General features: G+C 31.7%; 1 protein-coding gene and 1 pseudogene across 1 annotated transcript; both read right to left on the bottom strand.

The window, feature by feature from the left end:
• Window positions 1–311: 311 nt before the first annotated feature.
• On the bottom strand, window positions 312–8,715 carry LOC128174185 (laminin subunit gamma-1-like). Its single transcript, XM_052839801.1, has 9 exons — window positions 8,655–8,715; window positions 7,643–7,849; window positions 7,164–7,415; window positions 4,492–4,572; window positions 3,318–3,608; window positions 2,156–2,374; window positions 1,441–1,578; window positions 512–608; window positions 312–342 (listed from the first exon to the last, which is right to left on the bottom strand). The coding sequence occupies exons 1-9, from the start codon at window positions 8,713–8,715 to the stop codon at window positions 312–314; spliced, it is 1,377 nt and encodes a 458-aa protein (XP_052695761.1).
• Window positions 8,716–19,309: 10,594 nt separating this feature from the next.
• LOC128170794 (platelet endothelial aggregation receptor 1-like) lies at window positions 19,310–27,030 on the bottom strand (annotated as a pseudogene).

Raw genomic sequence — 27,030 nt, 5'->3', positions numbered from 1 at the left:
TACGTGTAAATTGCAAAGATCCCGTAAGGACGATATTGTAACTTCTATTTCCCTGTTGGCTGTTTATTTTAACAAATATGTTTATTTCTCTTAAGCCTGTATATCTAATGCGAATACTGATATAAAAAAACATAAATTTTCATTAAAAATTAATGTTATTGGAATTGTAATACAGGTATCTCTTCTTTCAAAACATGCAATGGCTCTGTTATTTTATTCATATGTTATCACATAAAAATATACATGTACATATATAAACAATTATGTATAATAAAATTAACAAATGCAGAATTCTCAATTTACATCTGTGACTAAAATTCCCAGCTTAGCAGGAGAGGATATCTAGAATTACAATAAAATATTTACACGTACAGGTACACGTTACAACTGCTTAACAGGAAAAGAAATGTGAGCTTGTAGGCGTAGTTTTAACTTGTATCCTACACGTACAAGGACGCGTACCCGTTTGTCTGCTAAACCTCTCTAATATCTATCAAAAACAGTAACATACCTAATCGAAACAATTATGTTGATCACCAAACTAAGACAAAACGCCACGGAAACTGCATATAAAAAGTGTTGATTGCTTGAGTTCTGTAAATGTTGAACTGTAAATAATATTTTTCAAAAAAATAAATAGTTATTTAAATTGTAATAATGTCATATATTTTGGTATATTGTAGATCTGTTAAAAACATAGGTGTATTGTTATACAACCAGCTTCAACTGCGCCACGATATACGTGTATGATACATGTACATAGTATTAAGGCCTTAGGAAAAAAAATGAATGTTTAGGGTAACACTTATGAAAAAAATTAGGTTAGATAGGTAGGGAATTATTTGTTTATATTTTTTTCTGCATGAGGGCACAAATACTGATATCAAAGCCTTAAAATGTTTGTGTCATATTTAAAAAATTTTAATGGAAAAAAAATTGATAAAACAGACACCAAAAAATGGTAGGATCGGGGCATTTTTGTAGGTTAGGTCGGGTTACCCTAAACTCACAATATTATTATAGGCTTAAAATAAAAGAACAAAAACTTTTATTGGCAAAGAACAAAGGATTAGTTGATGTTACATTCGAATATTTATTAACTTGAGTTTTAATTTGCTATGTATTTCACTTGTATATGCTGTTTGCAATTTGCAAATAATAACCCAGTTAGTGATATTTTACTGTCGGTATATCAATGATCTACTTTGTTGCAATAAATAAATGTTTTTTCCCTAAAATTATTGCTTTGAATATTTATCTTAAAGGCAGTCGAAACAACAAGTGTAAAGCTCAATAATATCGACATAACGAAAATCAGAATACACTAAACTTTATATATATTGATTAGATTGACACATATATCAACGTTTATTGATATATTGGTTTAATCATTTTAGTTCAAGGAATGTATAAACAAAACGTAACTAAACCAGTACCAACCTTTAGCAGTCAGTTCGTTAATAATGTTGCATTTGCACCCACTGTCGCATGTTCCGTTGTTTGCAAAACATGTTCCACGGTTGCATTTTGGGCTACATGGTTTGTCACACAACACTCCGTAATAATTAGGACGACATTCTGTTGAATAAAAAGAAAGATGGGCAGAGAAGCAAGCCGTATCTTAACATACATTACAATCGTCCTTCTATTCGCCCTCGATGGCTTGCATTTGTGAAGCACGAGGATATTTAACTCTAGATCTCTTCTATATTATTTGTTATTTACACCTTTTCAAAGTTGGATGGTCAACAAGACAGGACTTTTTTCTTTCAGGACGAAATAAATATCATTATTTTCTGTGATCTATTTTTCAATGTAAAAAAAGATAGAAATTGTATTTATCAGCATTCTGGAAATAGTTTTAGGCCACGGTTATACAGATAAGCTCGAAAAATAGGTAGTAATATATTTGGGAAAAAAAAGAAATTTGTTTTAATTACTTTTCAGTGAAGAAATGTGTATCCCCCCCCCCCTCCCCCGGGTGGGTAGGAAATTTTGTAAATATTCAATGTTTTTTTTTTAAATTTTAAGATTTTCAATTTTCATATTGCATGTCTTGTTAACTTAATACAGTTTATCTTACCAAAATTATTTGAAATTACAATCATTTTATTTTAAATGTAGAAAAAACTGAACACAAAATAATACTGCCTACCAACACATTTATTTTCTTCCCATCCTTGTTTACAGGTACAGTGTCCAGTGATTTGGTCACAACCAGACACACACCCGGAACCACACGTCTCGTTGCATTTGCGTCCAAACAAACCCTCAAGACAATCATAGCAATCTCCATTGTCTGGGCTGCATCCGTTTCTACAGTTAATACTGCTTGTGTCTGAGCATGTGGATCCATAATGGGAGGAGTCGCATGCTTCACAATAATAGTAATGAGAGCTTTACAATTTAAATGGCAAGAGAATAAGGTCATTGAATGCATTAATGACTATTTATGGTTAAGTGTTATCCTCTTTTGTTATATTGAATGAATAATGGCAACTCATAAAGGAGCAGTTAACTCAAATAATGTTTTTAGCATAAACAGTGTTCAAAAGCCAATAATATACTTTGTTATATTCAGTAGTATATTCTCACTATATAACTCTATATAGACAAATAGTCAATAACTGTAATATTAGCTCGTCCGAAAAATATTGACCGGTCAATATTTTTTTGATATTGACCGGCTAGGAATAATATCTAGAGAACATTCCCTCTATTTCAAATAATAGCCTCTGATTTGTTGATTCGTAAACGATGACGTAAATAACTCATCGCGACTCCAAAACAAGGTGACGTCATAATAGACAGTCAGTCAAGGCAAGTAAACAACGGACGCGCAATGCGACGGTTTGCTATCATAACGGATACAAGGATTTGCGAATTACTGTGAAGTAAAATCGGGTAGAACATCTGTATTTTCATTCTTCCGGTCGGCGGAATATCAACAGTGACCATTTGATGCTGAGGATATTTTGGAAATGAACCTTGCACAAATTTAAATTCGTGAATTCTTTGTTGAGCTGAGAAAATTACGGCGATCTATTTTCAATTACTTTCTTAAATTTTGGTTTGTTTCTTCATATAACAAAACAAATATTGACTGGGGTTGAGGGCAACATTGATTATATTAGCCCCCTTGGGACAAAAATATTGCCCTCCGCTTCGCGTCGGGCAATATTTCGTCCCTCGGGGGCTAATATAATCAATGTTGCCCTCAACCCCAGTCAATATTTGTATAATATGTGATTTTTTTAATTAAAAATCAGTGAATGTTTTAATTTTTTTTTATCTTTGAGTAAACATCTTCTACATACTTTCACAATACTTTCCCGCCCAATTTGGTCTACATCCATTAAAACAGGCTCCACTATGTCGATCACATGACCTTGATAAACATCTGGGACTGCACATTCCATCGCAAGTATCTCCGTATCTTCCACGAATGCATGTATCACAGGTGCCATTTGTTATAGAGCACTGTCTGTGTAAGCAATTTTCAGAGCATGTAGAACTGCAAGTAAAGTCCCAATATCCGGTCTTGCATCCGAAAAAGCAGCGTCCAGTTGATTTATCACATATTTTATTTCTGCATGTGTCAAGGCAATCTGTCCGAAAAATATTATAAAACAGAACATTAACGTTCCAGCGTGATAGCGTATTTTGTTAAACTGAATTTAAATCAATCGCGCTTTTCTTTGATTATTTCTAAACCACTCAAAAGTTGTATTCAGAAACCATTTATTCAATACTGACTTATAGGCCTGCTCAACGGAGCAGATACGCGCAGGCGCTCGCCAAAATTAATGTTACAGGAATGGGGAAATTTGGAGAGCGCGCGATCACCTGCTCTGCTAAATAAGGGTCAAGTATGCAATTGCTAACGCTTTATGATCCGTGAAGTAGTTTATAAGTTTGAACTCTTTAAACCAAGTGTTATTTCATAGATTATGTAGTTAATAAAATTTGAACCTTTTTTTATCAATTTTATAGCGTAGAATAATACAATTAAATGCGCTTGTCAATTACAATAAATGGAATATATTGACAAAATATGTATTGCAAATTATTTGGGCAGTCGATGTGTGGTGAGCCGGGATTTTTCAGAAGAATTTTAATTTTTTGTCAATAATGTCAATAAATCAATGCTACAAAACGATTTAAATATACAATAAACTGTTAAGACCATTTCAGATTATGTTTACATGTCATTTTCCAAAAAAAAAAAAATTATATATGCATATAGAATCGACGTTGGGCATAAATGCATTTGCTGAAAAAAGTAAGTAATATTGATCCTTTGAAATGTTGTTTGGTTGATTAGATTTAGTTTTTTTTTAAAATATCCTAGATTTTTCTAAGTAATATAAATAACTATGTTTATGAAAATTTATTTGCAAGAACATTAGAATTTCATAAGAAGTGAATTGAAATTAATTAATCAAACGCTTTTTTAAACGAAAATTTCAATTAACAAACAAATCAACTAACCGCAACGACCGTTTGTGATATCACATGACTGGCACTTCATACACGGTCTACAATCGTCACCATATTTACCGGTTTCGCATCCTGAATTATAAAGAATATAAATACTTTTCAAATACATTAAGGTGGAATAACACATCATCACAAAATGGCTGACCGCTGATCGAAACGACGTTTCATTTTATTAAAAGGATTTTATGGACTGAATTATTTAACTTACTCCATAGTCGAGTGGATGAAATGTCGGACTTGTTCATCCCGAGTTCGAATCCCGCTGGGGCTTATGTTGTTACTTACTTGAATATTTATTTTAGATATTCATTTTTTATCCCCAAACTGCAAACTTTTCGCTTATTTGACATTTGTACAGTTTATATATCATTATAACTATCATTTTCAAAAACAAATTCCTGTTAATTTGAGTGACTTTTTCCAGGTGTGTTATTCCACCTTATTGCAGTACATATAAGAAATTAACAGCAAGTTAAAAAGATAACCGGGATGTAAACTTGAATGGTCACGAGATCGAATTCTTTGAAGCCCGAAAGTCTTCTCGATTTGCTCACGTAACAACCAAGTTCATATCACGGTTAACTTTTTTAATACTGCTGTTATTACTTATATTTACATTTTAAGAAAGCAGGCTGCTAAGTATTATTAAAATTACCAAGATTTTATTTTTAAAAAATCAAAGTGACAAGCGATAAGTGCGTGCTATGATCCATGTGACGTCATTAAAACGTTTTACAGAATTGATAGTTATCGCTATCCTATATGTTCATATAAGGAAACATATTTGCAAATGTAAATATTTACATTTGATTGATACGTAATATTAACCATGAGAGATGTAGAAAATAACACATCATATATAGATTATTTGTCGTTATGTGAAGAAAGTTATTGCAATTCAGTATCATTTCGTTAGGATAGTAAACCTTCCAAAAACAGAGACCATATTTACTTGAAAATATGAACCAGTTTAATTATTGAAAAAAACCCATATATTAACAGACAAAACATCACATAGATATCGTTAAAATGTATGATAAAGTGCATGAGCCAGCTATATTATACAAAATTCGGTTTTTATGTGTGATTTTGTGAGAGGGTTATTTAAGGTAGGAATAATTCTTGGAATATTATGAGGTGATAATTTTCGTCGAGACGTAATCAAATCCAAAAGAGCCCTAAGGGCTTTACGAAAGATTTGATAATGCCTGCCCGGGATTAGCACCTCATGATCATAATATTTAAAGAACGATTCCTTTATACTTATTTTCATAAAATTTTCAGGAATTGTATAATTAAATATTTTAATTCATATTAGCAAACCCCGCTTGGGTACCAATTTACTGGAATGTATAGTACAAAATCGACACGCAGTGTTGCAACAGGCAAAAACACTGAAAAATGTAAATATTAATAGACACAACAAAAATAGATAATTTATAATAATTAGTTTGAAAGCCATCATACCAGTTTCTGACAAATAAAACCAATAACTAAAAAACAATAATAAACTGTATAATAATTTCATAAAAATCTATACCATAAATCTCTAAATAAATAGAGCCCATGACAAGTTACATGTAACAGATAAACTCAATATATGTTTATACCCCCCCCCCCAAACTTTGTTGGGGGGGGGGGTTATATAGGATTCACATTGTCCGTCCGTCCGTCCGTCTGTCTGTGCAATCGTGTCCGGTCCATATCTTTCTTATGGAGAAACATTGGAAGTTCTTACTTCACACAAAGATTGCTTATGACCTAAGGTTGTGTAATGACCTTCACCCAAGATCATTCGTGCAAGGTCACTGGCCGAAAAAATGCAAAATTCGTGTCCGGTCCATATCTTTCTTATGGAGAAATATTGGAAGTTCTTTCTTCACACAAAGATTGCCTATGACGTAAGGGTGTGTCATGACCTTGACCCATGGTCATTCGTGCAAGGTCGAGGACACTGGCAGAAAAAATGCAAAATTCGTGTCCGGTCCATATCTTCCTTATGGAGAAGCATTGAATGTTCTTACTTCACACAAATATTGCTTATGACGTAAGGGTGTGTCATGACCTTGACCCAAGGTCAATTGAGGAAGTTCAAGGTCATTGTTTCGAAAATACTAAATTTTGTCTGTGTCATTTCTTGTTTTAATGGAAATATTAGAAGCTAAAATTTGACACAAAACTTGCTTTTCTCAGGCCACATAAAATTATTTTAGAATTTCATCCCCGTCTCTCTGAAAATGGCCTGCCGCGATGAAATTTTCATTATGAAAAAAATGTGTGGAAAATAAATTTCGGAAAAAATCGGGCTCAGTATACCAATAATTCAAAATGTTTAAATATTAAATGGCTGCTTGACATGTGAATTTCGTTTGATTCGAGTTTGTTTTGAGTCATGGTTGTTAAGGAAGGATGCAAATGTCCTCATGCATTAACAGTTAACTTAAAATAAAATGGAATTAAAGGATAGAAATTGGTTTGTTTACTCCTATTAGCATTAACAGTTTTGAAAAATAGAGCAGTTGGTATTGATAGAAAATGGTCAGTGAAATAGATAAATCCAATATTTTCTATAATAGCAAAAATACACGCGTTATGATTTTTTTCTTAGCGGGGGGTATCAATTGTGAGCTTGCCCACACTACCTCTAGTTTATGCATAATTACCATAAACTTCTATTTCACAGATTTCAAGAATCGCCCCTCTTATCGCTTTATCTTCAGGTGCGTCATACGTGGTCTCCACAATGACGTATCTAGCTGTGTTTTTACACGGGATGTCTATTATATTTGGAGGTACTGATGGGTATGTGGTATTGTCAGTGTAACACCGGGTTCTCTGTGACGTAGTTGACGTTGATGCTGGATTTTCTGATACATCGAGATAAAATTGCCTGAATCTATACGGCTCCCATGAATGTGGAATAATATTATCCTTTATTGAAACTGACAATGAGTTTCTACGTAATAATTAAAAAGCGTAACTTCGACGGAGTCATAGTGTTATAAAATTTTACGTAACATTTTTTCGCAACCCGTCAAAAAAGAGCCAAAAAAATTGATAATAAAATAATATATGGTTTCAAAACATCAATTGACATCAAATATGGCTGTGTGCCAATTAATGCGTTTGCAAATAGACGTACCGTCGGTTCTGTAATATATCTTTACGTTTCTTATGCTGTAGGACTTGCCTAGGTCCACCTGAAGCCAAGCTTGAGGTTGGTTCAAATCAGTATGCGAACAATTCTCTTCTTTCAAATCTAAATTGCCGTCATTAGCTAATGTTACTTTGTTGCCTTTGTATGTTGAACTCTGTTTTAGAATTGTTGTGTTTTTTTTACTGAAGTTTTCTGAAATTTAAATTACAAACATATGATATAATGTAAAGTAATTGTTTAAAATTTAAGGTTATTATAAATACTTCTTATGTTAAGATATTCATGAAATTTTGACGCAGTCAAACAGATCATATATCCAAATGATTTTATCAGTTTAATCAAATTTGACCATCTTGTTTTTGCATAAAGGTCAGGTTAAGGTCACTACCTATTAACCTCAACTTAAAGTATGATAAGAATAAATTAAAGTTATTTGAAGATTTATAGAAATCTGTTTGAGATATCAAGATCATTAACTATGACTTTCATATATTATGATAAAGGTGGCCTCATAAAGATGATGCTTTATTTCTGTGAGCTTTGTAATCTGTGATTTACTATATTTTCATCGTGAATACATGTAACTTAAAAAACAAAATAGGCTAGCAATTTTCAAACTAAATATATGTATGTAAAGCAATTAAAAATTTATCGAAGAAGGAAGTGATTATGGTTTGTAGCACACTTTTGTTGTTAATATTTTCCGGTTTTTTAATTAGATTTTAATATTATATACGTCGTCGATATACCTTAGTGTCGAGTTGAAGGCCACATTTCATTATTTCATTACTTAATAGGTCAAACATACACACATTTATTGTTTTATCAAAAGAAGGAATTGCTTTACCAAAACTGACCGAAACTGTAGTTCACTCTATATATAAAAATGTGTCAATCTTTTACATAAAACACCATGTCCAATATTTAAAGAGATGTTTATGCATACTAAACATTTGCGTTATATTTGTTTTCAACTTCTTTAAAGTCATTTACTTACCAAAACAATCAAAACCATTGTAGAAACAAAAGAGTATAGAAGTCCAAAGGAATGTCCACATGCTTACATAAGGAGGTAACCATTCACACAGCATGCATTGTTCACAAAGGGAAGGTAAATTGCTAAACTCATCAAAAAATAGATATATGGTTTTTTTTTGCTTATTAGAAGTAAAACTTGCATAATTACGGTGTTAACAAAAGGAGAATTTCCGTTAGATATTTTAAAATCGGAAAATTGGTGTATTTGCTAATTATACGGCGGCACTTACTTTGAACTAGATATAACTTATATTAATCAACATAACCAAGCGATCGCAATAAATTAAAATTAAATTTTTCAATTTTAATTGCAAGAATTATTCGTATCTTCTTTTTTTAAATCATATCGAAAAAGGTTGACTGCCATTCATTTATTTTATAGCTAGATCAACTATGCAAGTTTGAAATAGTGCTATTAACAATTAATCCTGTGACTTGTTCCAAAAAACTAAACCTCATCCAGCATCCGAAACCTATGGCTAAGATTCATCATTTAATCCTGTCGGATTCATAAGTACCATAACACGCATCATCCATACAAGTTTAGTAAAGTTAGGACCAGTAATAACTAAGATATAACCATCAGAGGGCATCTGCTCCAAAAACTTTAATAAGCTCAAAAAAGCTAAACTTTATCCAGCATGCGAAATCTGTAGCTCAGATTCAGCATTTAAGCCTGTCAGGTGTAACAAAAGAACTCTTCTGTCTTTTTTCGTTTCGGCTTTCGTGCATGCTTACAGTCGTTATTTTTAAGTGCAGTTGAAAACTTCAAATGCTAACAAATGTTTTCGAGCAGTTTACTTTTTAAAACCTGAGGAAATTCCCGTTCTGTAGCTACATGACTGAATATTTAACAATTAGACTTCATATTTTTATTCATTACATGTACAATATACTTTCAAATATTATTTACAACCAATTCGTTTAAGTTAATTTTTTAAAAATTGTATTTCAAATATTTAATAAATAAAATAATAAATACACTTTTTCCATATCACAGCCTGTAACAGCCCTCTGGCTGATATTGGAATCTCGGCCTGATACTGGCTGTGATATGGAAAAGGGTATGTATTATTCTCTATGTATCATATGATACAATATTGTAGAATATGAAATTGTACTATATAATATATTACTATCACAGATGATATTGAATCATATTACATGATACAATGTTTTATCAAACTCAGTTGTATCATATGCAATATAATAATATGTATCAATATTATACGATATCATACAATATAAAATCATACTAGTTTATACAATATAATATCATATACTCCAATATTGGTTTTTTTTTATGTTATATGGTATATTATATAATTGTATTGATTAATATTGTATCTTATAATATTGTATTAAAGGTCATATGAAACGATTTTTAACACTATGATTTTCTTTCATAAATATAAAGCTTGGTATAAACAAATGTTAAAATACATGATGTAAGATTTTTTTGCCTTTGCATTACTGAGAAATAACCGTGAAAACTGAGCACCTGAAAAATTCTTGCCCGCTTATCGTTCTTGATTTTGTGGATTTATGACGTCACACAGACCCACCGACGTAAACAATGCATTAAAACTAGTGTAATTTTACAGTAGTTTATCGATTAAATTTTAGTAATTTTTGCATATATGAACGTGTCTTTCTTTCAAATGAGATCATTTGATTTCGTAGTAGCCTACAGATGACTTAGTTTGAATTGGTCGTTAATGAATAAATCTAATATTAGCTTCTCACTAGAGTAAAATCATGATGAAGATCCCGTACTGCAGTGGAAATTTAACGAAAGAAAAGCTCCAATTTTCTTCTTCGGTACGTATAATGATTGAGCTACATTTAAAGGGAATTAAAGCATTTTAATTCGGATTTGATTTATTTTGTCACATAAAAAAGTATATAAGGCAGGCCAATGAAAATGTTTGAGACATTGTGTACATAGTTTGTATTAAAGAGTTGCTATAAAATGCCGCGAAATCATTCTTAAATTTTATTTCGAAATAATATAAATTTCTGATTTATTGATATATACATGTAGCAATATCTTTAGAAAATACTTTGTGTACACGTGTATTAACGTTTTTTTAAATTAGATCGCGGAAATACGGCATTTAAGGATTTAGAAATGTATCGGTAAAATAAATCGGTTGTTTGATAAAAAAAAAAGTTGTGAACGAATGTGAAGATAATCAACAGATTTTATTAAGAACAAGCATCAATAATGATTAAAAAAACGAAAGAAAACATTGCGGAAGAAAGTGAGATAAAAGGGATCTGAGAGTAATACAGTAAACACCGCACATACACGTTGTAAAATCAAAACACCGCACATTCAATTACACGTTTCAAAAACAAAACATTTGAAGAAATTTCTCTTAGACTAAAAATAATTAAATGGTAAATTATTTGTGAATTTGAAAGTGAAACAAACAATATAATCGTGAGGCGAATGAGGCACAATGTGGCATACAAGTTGTTTAGAAAAAAAATCTTAACGAATTGCATGAACATGCAAATGGGAAAAACGATCAGTTATTTTTAATTTGCCAATTTCATTTAAAAGATCAAAATAAAACATAAATATGCTTATATTAAAATTATATTATACTTGCATGTGGATCTATGAAGAAAATCATTCATTCTCCGTGCAGTCTCGAAACTGAATATGTACACGCTATTAAATAAAAACGCACACGATTTCATTTCTTGAGAGAAAAAATACTGACGTGGTTGATTATTGTATAATTATACAGGTTTTTATATAAAATAGTATTTCTTTTTCTTTTAAAATGCTGCAAAATGACATGGATATTTGTATTCACAACATAGCTTTCTAAGGCGATTGGGTCTTACTGACGTCATAAGCAAGGGAGGTAAGCCGCGTAAGTCAATGTTCCTTTTCCCGATTAAGTGATTTTGATCGACTGTGGCGCTCACATTTTGCATAAAATATCCAAAAAACAATGTCAGTCTTATTAAATAGGCACTTATGAACTCATTTTTGTATATAACTCAATATGGTCAGGATATCGTTTCATATGACCTTTAAATTGAGATATGATCATTATACAATTATACGACATATGATATACGATATTGTGTCAAAACAGTATCCATGAATATCCAAGATCATTACTTATGATTTTCATATATTATGATAAAGGTGGTTTCATAAAGATGGTCTCATATAGATGATGCCTTTTCTCGGAGAGCTTTGTAATCTGTGATTACCTATATTTTTATCGTGAATACATGTAACTTAAAAAACAAATAGGCTAGCCATTTTCAAACTAAATATATGTATATAAAGCAATTAAAAATTTATCGAAGAAGGAAGTGATTATGGTTTGAAGCATACTTTTGTTGTTAATATTTTCCGGTTATCATTTAATTAGATTTTAATTATCATATACAGAGGTAACACAAGGACATTAATTAGTTTGAGAAAAAGGGATTCATACGTTTATCATACTAAAAATTAAACCGAAATTAAATACGTAGTTATATACGGACACTTCCGTTTTCCCCGATTACGACAAAGAGCAGACGGCGGGTGTGACTGGAGCAGAGGATGTTCACTCCTCTATGACACTTAATCCTACTTCTAATTTTTGGGACTTGATTTTAATCAACTTTCCTATGCAGTTTCTCTGGCAAACCGAAACTGAAACAGTGTTTGGACCTAAGCAAAAATCATCACCGCTGACAAGAATTTGTTCTTGAAAATAATCAATAAATTCGGTGTAATGTATGCTGAAGCAAATTTTTATAGGGAACTTATTTATAAATACCTAAGAAATAGTCAGATTTTAAATAGTACGAACAATTTAGACGTTTTTGCAGTCGTATGGATTCCTACGCCAGAGTTCAATATAGTCTCGTTCAACCATCGCCTGTCTCCGTACATCTCCGACAAGCAGAGAGTCAGTCTATATTCAGAGGTCGCATCATCAAGCTATCACGCGACCTGGTATCTTTTACTTGTCGGAGATTAACGGAGACAGCCGAGCATCTGGTTGAACGAGACTAGGATTCATCATTGGTTGGATCCATATACTTTTTGAAATATTTCGAATACCGATGCATAGTTTGATAAAATGAATTCTATTTTTAAATATTACACAACATAATTCATAAGAGGTTTTCTCGATTTTCTTGTCGGAAAAGCCCGAGAATCCATATTATGAAAATGTGCGTAATTCAATAGAGATTATATACTACTTGCCAAGCAAAATAACATATCCTTGATTTTAAGATAAATAAAAATCGATAAAATCAACTCCCGTCAGTACTTCAGTTCTTTGATTTAGAGGTCTGTGTTTGATCTGCTCCTGCTTTGTAATTTTCCTTTGGAATTTTGAATTTGAACACTTTTCCTTATCACCACATGTCATTCAGGGAAAAGGTTAACATTAGATTTGTTATATCAAGAATGTTATAATAATATATTTTCATCTACCAATTTCCCATATTTCTTACGGAAAGTTCAAAGCTGTATGTTTATCGATTGGTCTGAACCAACAGCAACCTAAGTAAAAATCATGGACTGCAGGAAATAATCATGATGATGCCAGACTCAAAGTCTCACAGGAGACAATTTGGCTGTTTCTTTTACGTAACGTAATTATGTACATTAACAGTAATTTACTGAATTTTACTAACTTTTCATAATTAATTTATTTATTAGTTAAAGAGATATGTAAATATAAACAATAAAATGCCTTTATTTGATACAATAAAATGCTTTCTTTGATGATTCATGCAGGTTATGAAGATAGCGATTATTGCAAGTAAAATTTAAATAACCCGCTAACGCGGGATATGTATTTTTTCTGCAATGTCGCTGACTTCATATCTCGAATATAATTCGAATGAATTACCAAAAAAAGCATTTTATTGTTTAAATATAAACATCATTTGATGCAAATTGTAAGCTAAAATGTATTCTATTTGTGACGTCTGTCAGATGTCACGTATATACGAGTTTTCTTGTCAAGTATAAGTGTCTCTTTATAGAGGAGACAGTATGTCCGGTGTTTTTTTAATGAACAAAATTGTATAGCGCTATCAGTTTAGCGTAAATCCTTAATAATTGTCCAATGTTTATAACCAAGGAATGAGAAATCATTCTTTGACTATTATGAAGTGATAATTTCTGTCGGGGCGTGGTCAAATCACATAAAGCTCGGAGGGCTTTATGACACATTTGATTACACTCCGACCGAAATTATCAGCTCATAATATTCATAGAAAGATTCCTTAGTACTTATATTCATATAATGTTCAGCAATTATACGATTACATATTACAATATTAATTATGCAAACCCCGCTTGCCCACAACAATACGGCATTTGAATTTAATGAACTATATATTACAAAACTGATTTGTAGTGTTATTACAGACAGACACCGAAAAATGTAAATATTGTAAAATCGTATAGCTTGTTGAAGAGTGAACTTTCACTTATGCCTTACCCTTTTACTTTGCGATGGATTTAACATGCTTAATACTTTAAAAAAATAGACTTGAATTTTTGGGCTTAACCGAGTGCACTTAAGCTATAGAGAATGTGCCCTTTTTCATTGCCGTTTTCGTATAGAAAATATCCACAAATTGCTATTTCGTATTATTTAACGTCACCAAAATTTAAACAATTAATGACTTTTAGATGCCTATAGATAATCTTAATACGGAAAAATCGTACCAAACCTATTTCAATTGTGTCTATTAAAATCAGAGGGAGGAAACATATAAATCGACATTATTCCGTTGGTGGATCAATTGACTCGTTTGCTGAATCATACTTTATGCGATATTTTATATCTGGAAAAAATCGAATAAAGCTTCGACGTTGCATATTAGCAAAGTCATCAAACAAACATTCCTTACCATACAAAGTCGATAGAGACTTGTGGAGGATACATATAAATTCAAAAGACAGCAGATCAAAAGTTCTAACAGAAGGAATTGATATTCACAGGATAAATGACAATCTTTAAGTCCTCCTTCAAGATAGCTTAAAAGTAGCTTAAAGACGATCTTAAAGCCACTTTTAATCTATATGTGTTGCTTAAGGTGGCTTAAAGAAAGCGTAAAGATGGCTTAAAGGCAGCTTAAAGACTATATTCAAGGGACCTTTAAGGACAACTTATAGGTCCTTAATGTCCAAACTTCTTTAAGCCACCTTTAAGCTACCTTTAAGCCATTTGAAAATCTTTTAATTCAACCTTGTGCTAAATTTACCAACGAAATATTTTAACGTTATGATTGAAAAGGTATTAAAAACGTTTTTTGTTCTAGAAAATAAAATGAAAAAAATTAAAACGCCCAAGACGAGGATTGAACACTGGACCCCTTCTTTACCAGCATCACCTCACTCCCTCTGCGCTACGGCAACTTACCGGGGTATACATTTTAGGTTGTTTATATATCCCATATATTAGTGGATATTGAATCAATGTATTGAATGTGTATTTTTTTACTTAAAAGATTTTAACTTCCATTCACTTTGTAACAATCAATTATATCTAATTATAAATTACATGCATGCATATATTTAGAATGAAATACGGAACTTGGTCTTCAGTGAAAAAAAAATATTATACCTAAATGGAAACCGTTATGCTTACTAATAGGCCTACTTTGTTAATCAATTTAAACCGAGTAGATATACGTTCATTTAATTCATAGCTAAATGAAATGCAAGGAAGAAGATGAAATCATTTCTTTCATTTAATGCATTGAAACAATTAGGGTATAAGTTCGCAATTTCCCGGTTTTCATGATCACGGCGCCGTTCCAGTATGTTTAAATATTTAATTGTATAAACGAGTTTCAGACTATCAATTCTATAACAATTACCAATAACTGATGACGTATCTACTGCATGTGGCAATTGCAAATTATGATACATATACTTGTGCATACAATTGTATGATGTACCGGGCCGGGTATGTGACATATTTACCCTTAATTTATACATATATTCAAATAATCAACCCCTATTTATGATCACCGGTACAGTACCTATTAGCCTCTAGATATTACTTTTACATACATGTATCTTTAATTTGCAGACGTAACATTTTTATAACCCAGATTAAGGAAATAGTACTTTGAAGATGAATTACAAATGTAAATAAACTTTTATTTACTAGACTTATCGTATCCACGTACATACAAGATTTCAACGCCTTAAGAAACCCTGTCGTGCACCTGGGCAAACGACACACCTGTTGTGTATATCTTGTATATTCTGTGTTAGTTTAAGGGGGTTTTAGCTCACCTGAGCTGAAAGCTTAAGTGAGCTATTTTGATCACATTTTGTCCGTCGTCCGTCTGTCTGTCCGTCCGTCCGCCCGTCTGTAAACTTTTTACATTTTGAACTTCTTCTCTAAAACCGCATTCAATTTCAACCAAATTTGGCACAAAGCATCCTTATAGAAGGGCGAATATAAATTGCAGAAATAAAAGTCCAATCTGTATTCAAATCGGAGAAAACCTCGAAAATGTAGAAAAAGGGGGATGCATTTTTAAAAATCTTCTTCTCACGAACTACGGACTCCAATTCAACGTAGTTGAGCATAAATTATCCTTATGGGAAGGAAAATATAAATTGCAAAAATTAAGTGCTAATTTTGTTTCAAATCTGAGTTATTACGAAAATAATAATAAAGGAAAGGCGTGTTTCAGCTTCGAGTTCGGCATCCGGTAAAATCTGCAGGCAAGACTTGGCCTGGGCAAAACAAAAGATTATTAATCTGCCAATCTCATTAAAATTTCAGGATATTTGATGGACCAGTATATTTGTATTCGCTGTAAATATTGCTGCAAAATAGTGCGTATTTGGAATTGACGATTGCCGATCTGCCCGGCTTTTATTTTGCCACGGCCCGGGTTTGCATACCCATTTTACCAAGACTCGTACTCATACTTCTAAAACAAGGTTCTTTGTTTAAATCAGCCATGACATTATACAAAAAAGGGTCGATCTGACTATGATGAATTTGCTTGTTATGCAACAGTTCGCGTATGAAGGGAAATTTTTGAAACATGCAAAATATATTGGTGCCGATTTTGTGAAGTTAATTGAGGCGAAATATTTCAATGCGTTGACAGTTTTCACACATGACGTTGGTGTTAGCTTGTTCTGATTTTCGTTTCGTTTTCATTATTTATGCTTTGTAACCTGGGAACTATCGTCTGTATTTCGTGATTTTTACGTATCAAATCAAACAGAGACTTCAGTAAATCAAACAGTTAACTGTTTACCTACGCAAATTAAGCAAAATCTGATGTATCAAAAGAGTACTGAAATACAATTCATTCTATCGGTAATTCGGCATTATCTTTTGCGTAATGGTAGATTAATGCAATAGGTTTTGTTGAGATTTTCGGCATTTTCTCTAGTTTATTCAGTTTAAATAGAGTTTGATATCGCTGATGGAAATATGTAGGTATATACATGTATATATATGATTCATTTCGAAAAAAATAAATTGTGTTCTTTATTTGTTATAGTGCATGTTTCTTGTGTTTAATTGTTTACGAATTCTATTTACTAACCATATTTGAGTGTTAAGCTTCAAATTATAAGCAAGATACAGAGATTTGCTCACAGTTCTATGTTTGTACACAGATCTTAAAAACTAAAGATTAAAAAAGTAAAAAAAATTGTCAATATTTATTAAGAAAATTTTCAAAGTTTGTTCTTCCAGAAACTAACTTTAACATCTTATTGTATTGTAAACCTTTTTTCGTCGTTATTACTCCTTCTGTACATGTGATCCTTCACTGTGTTTGTGAACATTTGTATAAACTGATTTTGAACCTCAAATACCAGTGAACGGGTCTTGAGTGAATAAAAGAATTGAAAATCTTAGGACATTCTTTTTTTCCATTTTAAATGCTGAATAGGAAATACCAAGTTAAAAATCATAAGCTGAATGTAATAAAGTCATGTGAACAAAATATGACTAAAACCTAGGCAAACTGTGAGCTCTGTATCTTGCTTATAATTCTACGATTGACGCTGAAATTTTGGTTGAACATTAGAAATTCTATATGAATTAGAGTATGTTAAATCTTGTACAAACAAAATAAAAGAATGATATTCTGTATATACATACTCTCTGGGGCCCCCTCTTTATACAATAAATAATGTGAAATCTACATCAGTTTTGATAGTTTTTCAGACACGAATAAATAAAAACGACATTTTAAAAACAGTTTCCATAGTTCTGACACATTTCTGTTGCGGGGATAAAGTAATTATCGCTATTCCTAGGAATATCACAGCGGAAAATTATCCTGGTTTGTTCGCGAAGTGAATAACAGTCATTTAATTATAATGGAGAAGACAAATAACATTTTTAATGTTTTTAAGTTGAGGAATTGAGCACATTGAGGTACAATTTTCTTCTTCACATCTAGGATTTTTTAAATAAAAAACAATAACTATTACATTTTTTTAAATACAATAACTACTAAGTAGTTGATGAAAAAAATGTACCTATATGCTCTCATATATTTTGATCGCTGTACAAAGTGTGGGTGTGGGGGGGGGGGGGGGAGGGGGCAGAACGAAAATATAGGGAATTGGAAGTTAACAACTTAACAGCGTACCCCTACCAAATGTTTAGTTTTATATCTTGCGTAGGATTTTTTTTATTCTGGTAAAAAATAGTATTTCATGAAGGTACAATGTCAGAGATTACGTGTATGCAAAAATAAGTGTAAAATTCGAATACTTGACAATATTTATTTTTTGTTATTCTACCGAGGGACCATATGGCACAATATCTTTTGAACGCCCATTGTTGCTCAGGTGAGCGATGTGGCCCCATGGGCCTCTTGTTCACTTAAATTCTCTATATTTATTATCAGTCTGACTGGTCAGCTTTCTAGTTGTTCCATATAATTGTTAAAAGCATGTACATATGTATTAATGCTCTTAATAAGTAAAAATAATCACCTTTTAAATAAATCGTATTTCAATTATGGTATGTGTACATATGTAATCATATTTAAAACCATCGCCATCTTGATCGCAAAAATTACTCGTCGCGAGACAATAAACTGGGCTAAATTTGAAAATAAGGTCATTGCAATAAAAAAAGATGGCTTATAGCGTATGCATATTGAAGCTAATCATTTATATCATGAAAAACAAGATATCAAATACAAAGAATAAATCATTCAGTTAAAACATTAAAATTTAGTATAAAGATCCTCCAAAAATGACATTTATCTTGGTTATTTAGCTTTTTTACATTGATTACGCCGTTACTCTAATTGAAAAATAAAAAATGAATATTTCTTCAAGAACGCGAAACGTAAGTGCTTATTGTCAATATAGAGAACAATCAATTTTAAACAAATATGTACAACAGTTATATTCTTTGGAATATTAAACGAATAATTATATTGATAAAGTATCGTTCAAGGATTTTTACAAGCTAACCCCCACCCCCACCCCCAATTAAAAAAACAACACAGAACGACGAATTAACTTAGAAAAACAAATCTTTATTTCTAACACTGAATTAAAATTGTTTTCGCAACACGTTTGCTTAACTTTATTGTAGTAATATATACTTTATTTATTCTCATATTCATTTTAATGTCATGTTCATTTTATTAAAGTTTTTTTGATTTGAAAATGAAAAAAAAGTTGTATTTTTATTTTCTAGGAAAGTAATTATGTTGATTGCATACACAAGTTTATATAGATGACTGTACTTATTTTTAAATTTTCAGAAACAATCTAGTGCCTATTGTAGATAAACCTAAAGAGTTTGGAACATGACAGACTGGACATTTAACAAAGTTTTCAAAAACCTGTGTACTTAAAAATATCTTTGAAGACATGCTAATGCTAATATCCTTATGTGCTCACGACAAACTTAAACATTGTGATTGTTGCATTTTACATATTTTTGAGTATGAAATACAATAAAATAACTGTACTTATTTAATACAGCAGTTAAACGTCTTAAAAATATTATTATGTTTCCTTTCAATGTCTGTTTCGTAAGTCTACCCCAATTGCTCGTAATGATGCTGTGAACGACGCAGTTCGGAAAGATTTTGATAATAAGTTTCCATCTCTGCACAGTCGTAGATAAATTGGTCTGGATTTTCATTATTTGTTGAGGCCCGACTTTTCTTTTCGTGTTGCCTCGGTTGTTCTTTCTTACATTTGCAAATGTTATTTTTGAAATATCTGGAATAGCCAAGAAAGAGGACAGAGTTACAGATTGAAACTGGTGTAAATGTTCTTAATTTCATATTAAAAATGTTAACAGCAATACATGTATGTCCCAAGGAAGTATTTTTGTACTTCTATTAATATCAAATAATGATTCACTTTCTAATTTACCGTCTCGTGGTCTCAAAAAACGTATCTGCATTTTAATTAATTGACAAAGACAGACTTGTTTATGTTAGGTATAACTTGCAACTTATCTTGTTTCAAAAGCACATGTGCAGTAGCACAGGTAAAGTAACAGGTGACAATGTAACAGGTCGTAAAGTTAAGTATAGACGCGTTATCTTAAAAGGGATGTGTGGCCGTGGCCATTTTTAGACTTTATTAATTTCCATTAGAAGAATGGTTATGCATAAAGATAAAATTAAAAAGTCAAAATCTAAAATAGACATATCAGACCCTAACCCCGGGTTTACTTTTGGGGTTTATTGTGGGTCTGTTTTTTGAAATTTGTGACCACTTTGGGTCCACTCGGGGTTTACTTTTGGGTTATTCAAAGTTTGTTTTGGGGGTCCTCTTTTTGCACTTTACTGTAAAGCAGACCTGTTTTTAATCTAATCATCTTACTGCCTGTATTTCCTGCCCCTTGTATATTATAAAATACACATGTAGCGTCTGCTTTCAGCGGTTTACTTCTGATCGGGGTTTACTATCTCTGTCCGCTCTGGGTTTACTCTAGGTTCACTCTATTAAGCTAGAATAAACCCTGAAAGTAAACACAGGTTCTAGTTGGGGGTTATTTTCTGTAAGGTTGGGTCTGATCGGCACTGTATAATAACTTAAAAGTAGGATATTGTTGAAGGAAAAATGTTTTAAACTTTGAGGTATGTCTGATAGTTAATTTGTTGACAAACAAGCCTTCTTAACCGTTATTCATTTTTTGTACACACCAATACAGTAATGAGACAATATCCTTCAAAATTAAATAATCAATGCCTTTATAACATACCTTATAGATAAAAATATGTTGATCATCAAGCTTAGACAGAACAGCACGGAAACTGCATATAAAATGTAGTGACTGTTGATGTTCTGTAAATGTTGAACTGTAAATAGTGTATCAAACAAGTTTTAAATAACTGGAATGATAGTAATGTCAAATATTTATATATAAATAAGTTTTATTTCAAAAGTGGTGAGTATTGTATTTACCACCAGCTTGAACTGATATGAGTGAATGGTACATGTTCGAAAAAAAAGATATTGAAAATCAAACCAAACGGCAGAGACAAAAAAGTTTCTTCAGTGCAACACTTCCAGTATTTATTAACTTGGTTTTACTTTGTAACATGTATGTACACCACTTCGATACAATGTTTGAGTTGTGCCTAGAAGCAATATTTTGTTGATAAAATAAATGATTCAGTTTGTTTAAATAACTTTTATGTATTACTTAAAATATTTTATTAATACATTTATCAAAATGGCAGACGAGCTAACATGTGTTAAGCTAACATTACAAGTATCAAACTGAGAAATATCAACATTCCGATTGTAAAAGTAAAGAAACTACGAGTACTTAATTAAAGGAATATATTACAAATTATAACTTTCAACGAACATGTACCTTGAGCATTCAGTTCTTTGATAATGTTGCATTTGCACCCACGGTCGCATGTACCGTTGTTTCCAAAACAGGTTCCTCGGTTGCAATTTGGACTACATTGTTTGTCACAAAACACTCCGTAATAATCAGGACTACATTCTTTTAAATATAAAGACAAGCAGATAAGCAAGATATATATTTTCATACATTAACCTCACCCTTCTCCGCGCCCTCGATATGATTAAGAACTGCCGATAGCTGACTAACTATCATTCTTTTTTTTAATGTAAGACTTTTTGGTGATGGATTGTTAACAAAATGGACACTTGGTCGTTAAAGGGTAAAAAAAAAAATGAAATTTATGTTTTGTGATCGCACTTGCACCGTCGATTTAGATAAAGTTTTTATGAACATGCAGGAACAACGGAAGATTATATTCATTGTTTTAACTCACTAAAATACAAGGAAGTAAACATTTGAAGCTTAGAGTGTAAATGACATATTTTAAATATTCAGACTGTTTTTAAAAAAAATATTTTTCTTTCATATTGCATGTCTTGAAAATTAAAGACATTTATCCTTACCACAAAGATATTCAATTATAATTAATTCCGAATGTAGAAAAAAATGATTATATTGGAAGACTGCATACCCACACAAGTATCGTTTTGCCATCCTTGTTTACATGTACAATGCCCGGTGATTTGGTCACAACCAGTCAAACACCCAGGACCGCACGTTTTGTTGCATTTGATTCCAAACATACCCTACACACAAGCATAGCAATCTCCATTTTCTGGTCTGCATCCGTTTGTACAATTAATACTGCATGTATCTGAGCAAGTGGGCCCATAACGGTAGGAGTTGCATGCTTCATAATAATAGATATGAGAGCTTCACAATATTGATGCAAAGAAATAATAGATAATTAACGAAATGATGACTATACATGTTATGCTGATTCTGGGTTATTTTTTTGTTATATTGAAATAAATGGGTAGAGTTAAGTCAATTAATAGAGAACCCTCATTACTTTTAAACACATACCTAGCTTTTTGAAAGTAAAAATTAGCTCAACAATCGATAGTAAATAATAGACTAAACATGATTTTTTTTTATTTTCGATGATCGAAAAACTTGCATTTATTTTTTTCTTTGAGTAAACTTCATTGTAAACTACATACTATCACAATACTCCCCAGTCCAATACGGTCTACATCCATCAGAGCAGGCCCCACTCGGTCGATCACATGACTGTGACACACATCCGGGACTACACATTTTATCGCACTTGTCACCATATCTTCCGCGGATGCATGTATCACAGGTGCCATTAGAAAAAGAGCAGTTCCTGCTTAAGCAATTTTCAGAGCATGACGAACTGCAATTTAAGTCCCAATATCCAGTCTGACATCCGAACAAGCAGTATCCATTTAATTTATCACATATTTGATTATTGCATATGTCGGGACAATCTGTTAGGAAAACGTTATACAATTTACGTAGCTAATAACAGAGTATTTTGTTATGTAGAAATCAAATCAATCACGCTTCTTTAAAACTATTAGTTTGCATATTTATTTATTTAGCAGACATTAGAATCTTTTTGATATATTATCTCTATTTATTCCATTCAAGGAATATTTTAACGTATGCTAACTTTAAACCAACATGTACCTTGAACATCCAGTTTTGTTATATTGTTGCATTTGCACCCACTTTCGCATGTTTCGTTATTTGCAAAACAGGTTCCTCGGTTGCAATTTGGACTACATTGTTTATCACACAACACTCCATAATAATCAGGATTACATTCTTATAAATAAAAAGAAAGATACACAGTTAAGCAAGATATACATTTACATTAACCTCACCCTTCCCTGTGAACCGATGTCTGGTTAATACCCAACGATAATTGACTCTGTCATATCATTCGTATGATTTTCTTTAGACTTTTGGATGTTAGATAGTCAACAAGACAGACACTTTGTCGTTTCAGGGCAAAATAATTTTCAACATTGTTCTGTAGTCATACTAACAATGTAAGTTAAGATAAAAATTGTAATTATCAGCAGACTGGAACTACAGAAGATTACATTCATTGTCTTAACTCAAAGTAACTTAGCTAAGCTTTCTTAACTCTGTGGCTCTAAAAATTAAAGAATTTGCAATAAATAAATAGATATCAAGATCTTTTAATACTTTTAATCGAAGAAATTTGTATACCGAAAGTACAAAGTAGTCGACATTTGGCGCTAAGAGTGAAAATGACATTCTTAGATGTTCAGTGTTTTATCGAACATGTTCGATTTTTTTTCTTTCATATTGCATGTCTAGTAAACTAAATACATTTAATCTTACACATAGGTTTTAAAACTATAATAAATTAATAATAGTAAAAAAGACAAATTGATACTTTGGCAGATTGCTTACCTACACAGCTATCGTTTTGCGATCCTTGTTTACATGTACATTGTCCAGTAAATTGGTCACAACCATACACACACCCTGTACTGCACGTCTTGTTGCATTTGCTTCCAAACATACCCTCTACGCAATCTAAGCAATCTCCATTGTCTGGTCTGCATCCATTATTACAGTTAAAACTGCATGTTTCTGAGCAAGTGGGACCATAATGGGAGGAGTCGCATGCTTCAAAATAAAAATACTGATGACTATACACGGGTAGTGTTATACTTATTCAGTTCCTTTTTTTTTAAATTTAGAATAAAAATGGATATAGTTTAGATAACTAGTAGAAACACCTCATTGCTTTAGACAGAAATCAGCCTAACAATCAAAAGTTTTTTTTTTTTCAATGATCGAAAAACTTACATTTATTTTTTTCTTTGAGTAAACTTCATCGTTAAATACATACTATCACAATACTCCCCCGCCCAATACGGTCTACATCCATCAGAGCAGGCCCCACTCTGTCGATCACATGACTGTGACACACATCCGGGACTACACATTTTATCACACGTATCTCCATATCTTTCTCGGATGCATGTATCACAGGTACCATTCGTAATAGAACAGTTTCTGTTTAAGCAATTTTCAGAGCATGAAGAACTGCAATTGAAGTCCCAATACCCAGTCATACATCCGAATATGCATTGTCCACTTGATTTATCACATATTTGATTAAAGCATGTGTCAGGGCAATCTGTAAGAAAACCATGATAGAACTGAACATTTACGTGTTTAGTAACTGTATTTTTATATGTTGAATTTAAGGTGGTATGGGACACCTCCGTAATTGTGACATACTTCTTCTCGAAGTCAACAATAAAATTAAGTATAGTTTTAAAAATATGTTCCCCAAATTTCTAACCGAATAAGATAGTGCAGTTTTCCAGTAACAAACCTAATACGTAATACTATGTGATTTTCCAGACAATAATCACTGCGTACTATTGACGTTGAACATTAATGCATTTGAGAAATATAAGTGATTTCTGATCATAAGTAATATTTATTGTTTGAAAGACATCATTATAAATTTCAGACAGAAACGTTTAATCTAATACATCCGATCAATTCTCAGTCATATAAAAACTTTTTGAAAAATTTTTATATGCAAAGAAATATTGATTACGTTCATAAGAAATGTATTGAAATAAATTAATTAAACGCTTCATGATACGAATGCTTCAAAATGATCAATAAAAATAATCTAACCACAAAGACCGCTTTTGATATCACACGATTGGCATCCCCGACATGGTCTACAATCAACACCATATTTGCCTGTTTCGCATCCTAAATTTACAGAATGTAATAATCCATTGGATAATATTTACATTTTTTGGACGCAATATTGGTATTAAGAGATGTAGATTGTATCACATCAAAATTAGTTTATTTATCATGTAGTTGAAAAAGTATTGCAATTTATTATCAAAACGTTAAGACCGTAGTAATTTTTCTTTACTTCAAAATTATTAAACAATTTGACTATTTGACATCATTCGTTCTCAGACAAAAACATCATCTTTGAATATATTATATCTTTATGCTAAAAAATATATATTTCAGTGCAAAAAAATTTTATCACTTAAAAGAGGCAGCAGTGTCTAGTGGTTTTTTTTAAATCGCTAAACGAAGTCAATTAATAATGTTCACTTTTGACACACGTGTACCGGTCATTTACAAGAAAAAAAAAAGAATAAATTATTATCATAAGTATAGAGTTTTGTTTATGAAACGTATACCATAAACTTCTATTTCACATATTTCTAGCATGGCCCCCGCTACAGGATCATCTTCAGGTGCGTCATACGTTGTCTCCACAATTACGTATCTAGCTGTCTGCTGGCATGGCATGTCTATTATATTTGGAGGTAGGTATTGGTCTGTGGTGTTGTCAGTGTAACAGCGGGTTCTATGTGACGTATTTGACGTTGTGGCTGGAAATTCTGATACATCGAGATAAAACTGTCTGAATCTGTACTGCTTCCACGAATCTAGAATATTTTTTTTCAAATATACATTGAGCTTGTACAAAAGTATGCAATAACTAAATTCGAAGGTGTATTAACCTTTTACACGCAACAAACCAAATAAACATGAATTTACATATAGTATGATTATGACGTCATACTATGCCTTCATACCTTCAGTTCTGTAATATATCTTTACGTTACTTATGCTGTAGGGCTGCCCCAAATCTACCTGAAGCCACGCTTTAGGTCGATTAGGATCAGTATGTGAACAATACCATTCTTTCAATGCTAAATCGCCATCGTTAGCTAATGTTACTCCGTGACCAGCGTATGTTGAACTCAGCTCTAGAACTGTTGTGTTTCGCTTACAAAGGTTTTCTGAAAGTTAAATAATACAATAATGATAAAGTGTAACAAAAAACTGTATACTGTGTAAGAAAGTGAAAAAAAAAATATTCTTTTAAAAACTAAAGGCTTTTAAAAAATTAATTACAAGGATAACACATTGTTAAAGCCATTTTTCCGAACAATTAGCTTTTTAATTATATTGTTAGTACTTTATATCAAAGATAAACATATCAAAATTATATGTCATATCAAATGAAGATTTCAAAATGTAACGGAAGCTCATTTAATAAAATATAGAATAAATAGGTGCAAGAATATTTTTCGCAAAGAATTATGTACATTTTTATAATGATTTGTACATGTATGTAAAACTCAATATTTACTACATACACTTAAAATATTGGATAATTCTGTCAAAATATATACATACCAAAACAACAAATACCGCTGAAAAAACAAACAAGTGCAGTCCACAGGAATGTCTCCATGTTTACACACAAAGATGATCACAGAGCATTGCATTGTTCACAAAGGGAAGTTATTTTATTTGATCATTTATATTTGGTACTTTCATGCTAATTATAACTTAAGCGGTATCAGTGTAAAAAGGACTTCCGTTAAAAATTTAAAATCTTTTAAAAATCCAGTGTGTTTGCTCAATAAATGCAGCCTTTTTTGCTATCACTTATCTTGAAATTTAACTTATAAAAGGTTA

This window comes from Crassostrea angulata, chromosome 2 (genome assembly GCF_025612915.1).
Source record: "Crassostrea angulata isolate pt1a10 chromosome 2, ASM2561291v2, whole genome shotgun sequence".
NCBI classification, from domain to species: domain Eukaryota; kingdom Metazoa; phylum Mollusca; class Bivalvia; order Ostreida; family Ostreidae; genus Magallana; species Magallana angulata.
Note: the sequence above shows the minus strand (reverse complement) of the source record. Positions and strands in the feature narration are given on the sequence as shown.